The 12363-nt window shown below is 36.6% G+C and overlaps 1 protein-coding gene across 3 annotated transcripts; it reads left to right on the forward strand.

The window, feature by feature from the left end:
• The first annotated feature begins 1387 nt into the window (after positions 1-1387).
• Positions 1388-5613, forward strand: LOC141908761 (A disintegrin and metalloproteinase with thrombospondin motifs 9-like). Of its 3 annotated transcripts, none has more exons than XM_074798948.1 (6): positions 1388-1599; positions 2286-2812; positions 3328-3358; positions 3822-4099; positions 4355-4525; positions 4761-5613. In XM_074798948.1, exons 2-6 carry the CDS (start codon positions 2495-2497, stop codon positions 4902-4904), a joined length of 942 nt encoding a protein of 313 aa, XP_074655049.1. In that variant the 5' UTR covers positions 1388-1599; positions 2286-2494; the 3' UTR covers positions 4905-5613. The 3 variants fall into 3 exon arrangements, with proteins under 3 accessions (XP_074655049.1, XP_074655050.1, XP_074655048.1); XM_074798949.1 differs by lacking the exon at positions 1388-1599 and having other exon boundaries at positions 2020-2812; positions 3822-3905; positions 3987-4099; XM_074798947.1 differs by lacking the exon at positions 1388-1599 and having other exon boundaries at positions 2054-2812.
• Positions 5614-12363: the final 6750 nt, after the last annotated feature.

Here is a 12363-nt window from a genome sequence, read left to right on the forward strand (position 1 = left end):
GATTCGATTAATTTTATTCACTCATTAGTATTATAACAAATACACATATGAATATTTCACAAACTTACCTGTTCCCGTAATGAAATGATTATGATATAATCATAACTATGTGATATAGATTTCTTTGGGGGGGGGGTTACTATTTTCATTACGTCTCGTTACGATCGACGATATCAATCATTTATGCGTTTGTGAAATGAACCATTGGTTTTTAGCTGTAAGGAGAGCGGGAATGCCGCCTAGTACAGAAAGAAACAACGAAGATAATCTCAATATAGTTGAATGTCAAATCTGATCATTTCATATCTACGCGATGTACATATATTATTGTCAATCGAAAGATTCAAAAACCTATTCGGTAAATAATCATATCATGATTGAGGCTGAAGAACAGTATATGAAATTCCATGCAACGATAATGTGTTGAACAACACGTTAAATACAGTGAGAAAAATAAAAGTAAAAAAGAAAAGAAAATGAAAGTGAAAAATATATGATTCATACAAAGATGTGAACTGTAAAATGAGTGCATGCGAACTAAGAAAGAAACTAAATTTATATTTTAAATATGAATTAGAGAGAGGATGCATTCCTAGGTCAGTGTAAACAAATATCAGAGAAGGTTATTCTAGAGAATGAATTTCGCTGATTAATTTAACAAGATCGTAGAATTTTCCGTTTTAGTTTGAGTTGAGTATTTTTTTAACAACGAGAATCGAATTTTATAGATTAATAACAATAATAAAGAATATCTGTATAGCGCGTTTCCACATTGCCACGCTTGTGCAAGTTTTTGTGGAACAACCATGTTTTTTTCGATACTGTATACATGGATTTCGTGAATTAATTATGACCATGCATTTTGCGAATGGAAGCGTTGTTGAGTATATGTTATAGACAGCCAGACGGAAAATAATAAATGAAAAAACTAATGTGTTTTGCGATCATTCTATCTGGGTTTAAAAGCGATTAAAGTCGTAATTGAATAGCTGCCTATAGTATAAAAATGAAAACATGAAATTCAATAGAAAATCGAATAAATATTTGCTGTTTAAAGTTTTAAATCGACAAAAAAGAATAATTTCGTCCCCAGGACGACGCATCTGTGAAATGGGCCTTGGCTCATTTAGATTTGTATCCAAAACTATATAGTGTGGTGGTGGCATCGTTAAGCAATCATCCATTCTGGTTCAAGGCGAGAGCATATACGGTCTTTCCTGAGTTAAAGGTAATGTACAAATTTATAGAACCGGCCCCAGAGGATTCCTAACCCTAGAGGGTCCGTCGTATAAATCACTTATTTCGTTTTCCAATCGATATGGCGTAAATCGGCTGTAATGACTTTAAAAGGCGAGAACTTTGCGCTGGTAGAATGTGTCAAGTCTCGGGAGAATTCAAGCCCATATAATCGATTAGTATTTGCCATATTAATCAGGGATATGCGCGTGTTTAATTCATGTAAGGACTTATTTTCATACTAAAAACGGCTCGGTTATCAATATTTCTGGATCTATCAACTCGTGTGAAGAGAACATATGCATCACCCGTTTCAAGAGCCCGTTCTAGACACCACAAAGTGAATGTCAATACGTCAAAATCGTTAGTACACACAAAAACAAACGAAACCAGCTATTCAGAATGGCAACCGAACGATTAGAAGAAATAAAGCCTTTTTCAATTGTTGAATAGAGGGAGATACAACCAGACACTATGGGGTTGTATCAGTCAATTCTTTTTAGGATTCGTCAGCATCTCAAATGAATTGTCTATATATGCACGTGTCATTAATATCTCTTAAAAAAACCTTAATAGTATTCTATCTATACTTCAAGTGTGCATATGATTTTTCTTGAAATTGTTTTTGTTTTCTTACCGACCTTTCATGATTGTGGGTACGGTGAAGGGTTGTTTAGTACATGCATGTATGAATGCTTCGGTCACTTTGGGCAGTGTACGATATAAGTTTGTGACTTCTCTCCGGGTTTCAATTGAAACCACACCGATTTTTATGTAAAAATAATTGTTGTTTTGTATCTTAAAGTGTATTTTTTCAAGTATTCGGTATATAACTTATTGCATGAAGCTAAATAATAACTCTTTATCTTATATAACATACTCGACAATCATACAAGATATGTATACCATTATGTCGAGGAAAAACTTCGCAATGAGTCACGAAAAAGAGTTGAATATAAGTCCCACAATCACGAAGCCGGGCTAGAAAATAGAAACGCTGAAAATCTATATATCATTATACAGATTTGCATTATAAATCTGAATTTCAGGCTTTTCACTAAAAACTATCATCAGGGGAATCATTAAAAACATACCGTGATAATGGTTCGTGATTGAAATTCACTTTCGTGATTACGTGGGACAAATTTACACCATTGCGTTCGTTGATGAAAAAGTGCATCACGTGACCCATTATATATTCATGATAGTGACATCGACAAAATGCCAATGAAAAATCGAGTATTCTATTCAAAATAAGATGAAGCCTCGGTGGGTAAAGATGTCGTTGAATGTCATAATAATAATAACAATATCGTGCGCGATTATTCCGTCTTCATTGCAGTCCGAATTTGTGCGAATAAATCAACATTTTGGAGGTGTATCCAATTTTGCGATGAAAGGCCCGTATCTAACGGAATATAAAAACCTAGCCCCGTTAAACTGTGTCCGCAGTTGTATGGATAAATCGGACTGTTCATCATTTAATTACAACGAGAATTTGTGTCAGTTGAGTTCAGAACTACCAACGGATGCTTTGGATCTTGAAATAGCGGACGGTAATGTGTTTCAATATAAAGTAAGTATCGACGCAATGTAGTCAAATACTTTAAAACTTATACAAATGAATACAAACTGTACACAAGAAAATATAAAATTAACACTATAATAATCATACGTGTGTTATTCGCCATCCAAGGGCAACCATAATGGCCCCATGCGTGATTTTTAGATTCTTGTATACAACCAAATTGGCAAGCTAGCCAAAAATTCATGTTTGTTGCGGTTCTGATGCTTTCTGGTTTTCTGCGGTTCTGGTTTTTTCCTGAACATATATCCTTAGAAGTCCATATATTTGGATTATCACGTGCCTTATTATGTGATAATGTTTGATTCGAGTTAAGAAAAACTGCCGCGTAACAATAAATACGTGCATGACACGTTACCTTTTTAAGACACTGCGCGATCGCAAAAAATCTTAGAAGCTAAATGACTCAACATCTACTCCAATTCTTCAAGTTTTTAGACTATCAAAAATGGATTTGATTGAAGATCGAAAACTAATATATCGGGCTTCGTTACGCTATTTTTCAGTGCAATGGTGACATTTACTGCAGACGATTCGGTAAGTTAGTGCATAACTCATAACCATCAGCACGCTCTTCAAAATATATACGGCAACTTATACTATTCAACTAAACATTAATTTTGGTTTAAGGAATTTACCCTACACATGTGGAACAAAACAAATTGAGCTATGAAATAAGGTTACTTGATAAAACGTATACAAGTACTTTACTCGTCACACTCATAATTCTGCATTATTTAAACGACTGATATAGTGTTTCTTTCTATCCACGTGTTTGTGGACTCTTGACATTCTACAATCACGATAATCATTACTGAAACAGGAAAATTGATTTTCGTTAACCATTTCTACTCCTATAACTGTCTACTTTTCCAACGTGAGTTTAAAAAGAAACATCTACAACAACTTACATGCATTTCGGTGCCGTGTGCGGCGGGCTTTAGCAGACGATTAGATTCAAAATGTTTCGTATTTTAAGATCGCATTTTTGTAATTTTAGATTTTCGTGTGTTTCCAAACCGTTGTAAACATTTGGTTGCTAATGGTATCGCGGTTGATGGCGCTTATCAACTTTATTTGAACGGTATTTTTAACGAAAGCGTCGCAATTTATTGTTACAACATGTCGTCGAAAGCAGGACCTATAGAATATTTACCTTTGCCAGCTGGAAAAGACGCCAACTACGCGATTACATCGAAGCCGCACATACACCAAAATAAACGCACATACAATATGTATTCGGAATCATACTTCAGTAAAATTCGCCTCAATCTTGACGTAAGTATAATGACAATGTTTTAAGGCATCTTTTGAACTGCCTTTGATGTGAAGATTTTAAAAGCTTTTCGATCATTGTCACACTTATTTTTTAGTTTCGTCTGATTATCTTATTTATCTTATTTATTTTATTTTTTCTAGGGCATTTTTAATGTGTGTTGTTTATTCATTAATTCTATTAAAATTGCATATGAAAAATTAATCATCATCATCGTCGTCATCATCTATTGAGTCAAATGACTTTCTTCTCTACAGACTTTTCATGTGGTAAGAAATGACTTCACATTCGCGGACACGTCAAAACGGTTACCAGTTCTTCCAACCAATTGGAAACCGACAAGTTACGGGGATGGCGGATCGTGCAGCAGAACGAATGGAGTTGTCCGTATCGACTTATCTGGAACAGGATTCCGTTTAGCTCCCGGTGTACGTTCTACGTTATCGTTTTAAAATCAATACTTCGGTTTGTATCCGGCGTGTATCCGAGGGATGGATAAAAAACGATATGGATGTACATGACAGCTACATCAATTAGAAAAAAAAATTAATTGAAGAAAATAGTTCGGAAAATTAATATCGCATTTACAAGTTGAGAATAGCTCTTTTGCGAATACTTTTAGTTGGGTTGTTTTCTAAGATGACTTGGTTTGGATTTTTGCAGATTGACTGGAGAGCTTATGGCTACGCTGGACGACTGACATACAAGAATATATCGACAGACCGTCAAAAAGTGACGGTTAAGTGCTATGGTTGGTGCGGAGGTTGTTCTCCGACCGGCGCCCTGAAACTCGATCGAATCCAATAAAGTCCAAGCGAAGTGTTAATGATTACAAACTGTGTTACTAATTTTAGTACTCTTCTAGAACTCTTAATCGATGCAAGCGAAAAAAATCTTTGATCGTCTGTTATAGCAACGTGTTTGTTTCATTTCAATCAGAACTAGTCAGTTATTTAATCATCGACATCGGTTAAACAGCCGTGATATAGGGTATTTAGGATCCTGCAACCAATCATCTGGCGCGGGCGCCGGAAAACCCTGTTAGTGCTAACCATGGTAGACTAACAGTTTCCTGCACCTGCCCTTGTACTGTTACTAGGTGGTTTTCTGGGCAACTTAAATATGTCTGTATAAGAGTACATTTTCCGAAATCAAACCCGTCATTTTCAGCGTTAATTTACCAGGATATGCTTCTCAGGAAATACTTACAGGAGACAACTCGACAGCAAAACACTGACACATACATCAGTGGGAAACTTCACTGAACAACCATCATCATGCACAGCCATCATCAACATGATGCGAGCTTTTTCGTTCGCTGTCCTCTTTTCGTCGATTCGATGTGATTCTATTAAGATAGGTCAATATTTTGGAAGTTTATCAAATTTTGCAGTAGCTGGTCCATATTTGGGTGTATACGATCGAATTACGCCCATTGTACTGTATTTTAGTATAAAGTAAGTAGTTGTAAGTTTCAAGGCTAGTTTATTGCTCCAAAATAGATACATAATTTTTCCCAGCATAACAAAATTGTATTTATATAAATATCGTAGCTGGCAAATTTGTACATAATGATAGCCCTAACAGCCGGGTGGCATTCGTTTATGAATTAAGATAGCTGAATGTAATGTAAGTTTTCATTGTTGAGTAAGTTAAAATGATTTGCACCAATTTTATAGCATATTAATCGTCCCTTTCGTTAGGCCGTTGACTCTTCGGTTTAGAATCCATGTTTAGGCCTATATATTCACAGGGACTCGTATTTGTTTGTGGTGAACTGTAGCTTAGATCATCCAGCATCCCTGGTACTATTATTTTCATACCAGGGATACAGGGCGATCTAAGCTACAGTTCACCCCCAAACTTCAAATACGAGCCCCTGTGTATATATTCGGATGTTACTGCTGGTGACATCGCTATGGTCGTTTTGTACTTTTATCTTTAGTTTAACTGAGCCATCATTATGATAATTGGAAATATGATGCAATTAAAAATTTGTGAGTGGCTTCATTTTTGTAGATATTCGCCTGTTTCCGAAGCGTTGTAAACATTTAGTTGCTAATGGTATCACGGTGGATGACACTTTATCAACTTTATTTGAACGGTGTTTTCAATGAAAGCGTCGCCATTTATTGTTACAACATGTCGTCGTAAGCAGGACCTAAAGAATATCCAACTCTGCACAGCTGGAAAAGACGCCAACTTCAGGATAACTTCAAAATCACATGAAACCAGTAAAATCCGCCTGAATCTTGACGTGAGTGAAAATTCTATAAGTATGCTTAAGTGAGCTTAATTATCTGATTTTCATATTGTTCTATGAAGTGAACCTTTTAACTTGAACATCAAACCGGTTCATACATTCCAGACTTCACAGGTTGGTCGAGATGATTTCACGTTCGCGGACACATCAAAATGGAACTTTCAAAGTAGAATTTTCGCATTCGGGTGTCGAGTTTAATCCTCCAATGTTCTGTCACCCATTCACTTCGTGCCTTAACACACATTCTTGAGCCATAAGTATTAGGACACAGCGGAAATAGTTGTAAGTTTTCACAAATTAGTTATTTATCTTATTTCAGTTTGATAAAGTCTAATTTCACGTCCTACATGTGCCCCGCTTTCTTGCGTTTAGGCGTTTCTTTGGCATGATATTTGGTCTAGTCTATTTCATATATCTGCAGTAGATTTCATATGCTTATAATTTGCTGTAAATTTTGCATACAACGAAATGGAAATATGAATTTTGTCTGTAATTAATAAAATCTGGAGTTATCTGGTTACGTAACTATTTTGTTATGAAATGCGTTCTTATTATTGCTGTTTTTGTAATTTTGTAGTCAACTACTTTCGACGTTCGATTTCTAGATTCATTAAACAGGTCCGTTAACTAACCACCGCTGTTGTTTGTCTGTCTGGTTTGTCGTTCGTTCGTCGTCGGTGTTGTTTGGTTCGTCCCATATCGGTAGAGACCTCGATCATATTTTCGAATGCAAAAACGCGTTCGATGCCAATCTCAGAAAAATCCCATCCCCTCCTATATATACATCAATGAATCATCAAATATGCAAACGACTCTTACACGATACAAAATTATCATAAACGGGAAAAATCAATAATATTTCTTCGATAGTCGACGTTAGTTCGTGCAGAGATGCCCCAACTGAAAAGATAAACAGTATTCGTATCCACCAGTGCTGGTAGTGGTAAACTTCGCCTTAGTTGAAACTCCTTCGTCTAAACAACAAAATGCGAGTTTTCGCTGTCATTTTACTCTTTTCGGCGATTCACTGTTCAGTTCCTAAGATAAGTCAACATTTCGGAGCGTCGTCGAATTCTGCAGTACGCGGGCCGTATATTGCCGAGCACAGGAACATTTCCAACTTCGAATGCGTCACGAGATGTTTGAAAAGAAAAGTTTGTTTATCATTTAATGTTAATGAAACTTTGTGTCAGTTGAGTTCAAAATTACCAGATGGAGCCGTGGATTTGCGAGTAGAAGACGGTACTATATTTCAATTCAGGGTAAGTTATAAGAAAGCAAAATTCGTTTCTTGAATCAAAGACCAAATAGTTAATTTATCTAGTTTCATCTTTACGGCAAAGAAAGATATTATTTCCATCTTCTCACATTATCTTAATTTACAACTTAAATGAATGTGCAGCTTTTATTCAGGTAGACCATTTTGTTTTACAATTTTGTTTGGTTTTGCTGTTAAGCAATGCGAATCAGTTAAACGGGATTCTAACGGACTTGAATTGAAGATTTGAAGGATTCGAAGAGCGAAATCTACGTAGATTTCTCTTTTTTGCTATTACGGTTGAATACGATTTTTTCAACTCATTTCAGTGTGCTGGTGATATATATTGTAACCGATATGGTAAGTGTGCTTTGTCATCTTTTCAAAGCCTTGATATGCACAAACCTCTATTTACTGATGAGGAAAAAACAAACAGCAATGTGAATTATTCTAACGCCAGTCGAGTTCGGGTTTTCGGATAAGTAGGTTTCGTGATTTCGAGTGGCAACCGCGGTATTCTTATGAATTTCCCTTCTGGCTATCATATATTGGTTAAAACAATGTCCTAAAATGCGTGCTCATTCAGTCCCAACCAACGGATGAAAAGGTTTTGCATCAATTGGTGTGGGAGGCATTCTCAGCATCGCCTTCTCGTTGTTGCGAGAAGTGAAATCAAGAATCCACATTATAGAATAGGATAAACCAGAAATATTGTACAATTTGAATTTAGAGTCGAATATCAGTTGTTCAAAACTGGGTTTTTTTTTGGCTTTGCATGTAGTTTTATTCACGATTTAACTGAACCATAATTGGAATAATTAGAAATATGATGAAATTTACAATTTGAATTTAGATAGTGAGTGGCTTTATTTTTGTAGATATTCATGTCTTTCCAAACCGTTGTAAACATTTGGTTGCTAATGGTATCGCGGTTGATGGCACTTATCAACTTTATTTGAACGGTATTTTCAACGAAAGCGTCGCCATTTATTGTTACAACATGTCGTCGAAAGCCGGACCTAAAGAATATCTAAGTCTGCCAGCTGGAAAAGGCGCTAACTACGCGATGATATCGAAGCCAAACATAAACAAAAATCAACTTACAAACCATATGTATTCGGAATCTTACTTCAGTAAAATCCGCATCAATCTTGACGTAAGTAGATAAAGTTTACAAAACGATTGTAATGAAAACATTGAATGAAAAACCCTTTCATATGATCGGTTTCTGTGATTGTGAATGAGTTGATCATACGAATCAATATCAATCAGAAACCATACCTAATTCCACCTTTGTCTAAAAGAATTGTTGAAAGTTGAAACTTTATTTGAACGTAATTTTTGACAAAAGCTTCGCCATTTATTGTTACAACATGTCGGATTGTTACGCCATTTATTGTTACAACAAAGGAGGACCTCAATACGGAAGCGATAAGGGGCCTCGAGATGTCGCGTTCCAACTCGACTAGTCGTCATATTTATGTCGACATACCGCGATATATCGCGTCACGTCGACATGAATATGTCGATATATCGTGACGTTTTCACTACAAATTTCGCTTTTTCGCCCATTTTCCACGGGACAAACCGTCATTTGAAGACATGTCTAAATGTAAGATGAGGACACCAGTAATATGACGACTGAGTTTCAAGTCGTCGTGAATATGTCGACTTGTCGCGAGGAAAGTGGTCGAGAAAGCGAAATTTGTCGTGAAAACGTCACGATATGACGACATATTCATGTCGACTTGACACGATATATCACGATATGTCGACATAAATATGGCGACTTGACGAGTTGGAACACGACAACTCGAGGCCCCTTATCGCTTCCGTACCTAAAGAATATCTAACTCTGCCAACTTGAAAAGACGCAAACTTAAGGATATATTCAAAACCACATAAACACGTTGATAAGACAAATACAAATGACAAATATTCTGAGACATAAATATGGCGACTTGTCGAGTTTGAATGCGACATCTCGAGGCCCTTTATTTTTTTTTAATATGTCGACTTGTCGCGAGGAAAGTGGTCGAAAAAATGAAATATGTCGTCAAAACGTCACGATATGTCGACATATTCATGTCGACCTGACGCGATATATCGCGATATGTCGACATAAATATACGGAAGCGATAAAGGGCCTCGAGATGTCGCGTTCCAACTCGACAAGTCGTCATATTTATGTCCATATATCGCGATATATCGCGTCAAGTCGACATGAATATGTCGACATATCGTGACGTTTTGACGACATATTGCGTTTTTGCGACCATTTTCCTCGCGACAAGTCGACATATTCATGACGACTTGAAACCCAGTCGTCATATTAGTGGCGTCCTCATATTACATTTAGACGTGTCTTCAAATGACGGTTTGTCCCGTAGAAAATGGGCGAAAAAGCGAAATTTGTCGTGAAAACGTCACGATATGGCGACATATTCATGTCGACTTGACGCGATATATCGCGATATGTCGACATAAATATGACGACTTGTCGAGTTGGAACGCGACATCTCGAGGCCCCTTATCGCTTCCGTATAAATATGGCTACTTGTCGAGTTGGAACGCGACAACTCGAGGCCCTTTATCGCTTCCGTAGTTTTGGTATTTCTAACCTTATCTTACTATCCCGATAAAACTTTTATCGGGATAGTAAGCAGCAGGAAGCCCCTAAGTAGTTGCTTAATTTCACGAGATGTTTGATTTCTAACTACACTTTGCTGACATTGATAACGTATACCTATTTTAGGTTGACTGGGTACTCCTGGGACACAAGCCTCTTATGAACAACAAACACATAGCAAAGGATCGCCGGAAAGTTGTCATTAAATGTCATGGATTATGTGGATTCTGCGCCCCGATTCGACGTGTTATAAAGCTCGAACGTGTCCGTTAATCCCTAGAAATTCAAGGATTTGCCCATTTAATTGGGGGAGGGGGTTACTGAATTTTGGTACAAAGTGGTACATGGGGGATGGGGGTCAGCAAAAAATGTACGTACTTTGAGGGAGGGGGTATTTATGGTGGCTGATTCAGGTCATGTAATAAAAAAATCATAAACGTTACAAATTTTTTTTTGCTGACGCTTAAAAGTCGTTTTATTGCGCAATAAAACGAGAAAAAGTCGTTTTATCGCGCGATAAATCGAACTTTTTCGTTTTATTGCCACGTTAAAACGAAAAATAGCGCGATAAAACGAAAATTTAACGCAATGAAATGATTTTTTATTCGTTTTACATCGTGATAAAACGAAAGAACAAATTCCGTTTTCTCCATTTTTCGTTTTAACGTGGCAATAAAACGAAAAAGTTCGTTTTATCGCGCTATAAAACGACTTTTTCTCGTTTTATCGCGCAGTAAAACGACTTTTTCTCGTTTTAACCCGGTAATTTTCGTTTTATCGCGCTATTTTTCGTTTAAACGTGGCAATAAAACGAAAAAGTTCGTTTTATCGCGCAATAGAACGACTTTTTCTCGTTTTAACGCGGTAATTTTCGTTTTATCGCGCCATTTTTCGTTTTAACGTGGCAATAAAACGAAAAAGTTCGTTTTATCGCGCGATAAAACGACTTTTTCTCGTTTTATCGCGCAGTAAAACGACTTTTTCTCGTTTTAACCCGGTAATTTTCGTTTTATCGCGCCATTTTTCGTTTTAACGTGGCAATAAAACGAAAAAGTTCGTTTTATCGCGCGATAAAACGACTTTTTCTCGTTGAATTGCGCGATAAAACGACTTTTAGGCGTCTGTAAAAAAAAATTGCATCATTTGTGATTTTTTTTACATGGCCCGAATCAGCCACCATAGGTATTAATCAATCTTGGTACGTACTTTATGCACCAAAACTCAAATGAAAATAGCCGATACTGGTGTTTTACTGGTGTTTTTCAACTGGGAATTCCCCATACCAGGTACCGGTATCGATCTTATACACGCACTTGTTGGAATCAGGTATTTATATTTTTTTTGTATTTTGTTTTTATTTGTGTTCTTTGCATCAATATAATTTGGGGGGTGGCCATGGTACGTACCTATGAGGGGGTCAGTGTATTTGGTACAAAGGTGGTACAAGGGGGAGGGGAGTCAGAAAAACGGGAGATTTTGAGGTACGTAATTTCTGAACGCTCCCTTATCGCATCTTAACTTACTTTTTGGAACCACGTCTTACTGGAATACGGGTCATAATACCTCCGCCCAAAATACCTCCACCCAAATATCCCACACCCAGAATCCCTCCGCCCAGAATACCCTCATATGTGTCCAAAATACCTCCCGGCCTTGATCCAGTGGGTTTATGCCTGAAGGACAAAAATTAGGAACGTATTAGTGATACAATTTTTAGAAGGAATGTTTGGTCCCCCCGAAGTAAAAATTTGCAGGCCATACTCATTGTTGAAATAAACCAAAGTTCTATAGTTTAAAAGTAGTTAATTGGGCAAAACAAAGTAAAACGTTAATTTCAGTATATTGTTAGAAGAACATTGTTGCAGTTGAATGGAAATGAACTGAATTCAGTGTGTATACCGCAATTCAGTACATTGTTTTCTTAGAATATAGGACTAATTAATATTATATAATCTAAATATTGAGATGGAAAGATACATAATATCCGTGTATGATGATAACAAGAGAAATCCCACAATAATGAAGCCAATGATGAAAAGTTTTTATATCAAAATGATTATATTCAAGAGCAACGTTTCGGCTAAATGCTTTAAGCCATCATCAGGCGTCAATCTAA

This window comes from Tubulanus polymorphus, chromosome 7, assembly GCF_964204645.1.
Source record: "Tubulanus polymorphus chromosome 7, tnTubPoly1.2, whole genome shotgun sequence".
NCBI lineage: Eukaryota > Metazoa > Nemertea > Palaeonemertea > Tubulaniformes > Tubulanidae > Tubulanus > Tubulanus polymorphus.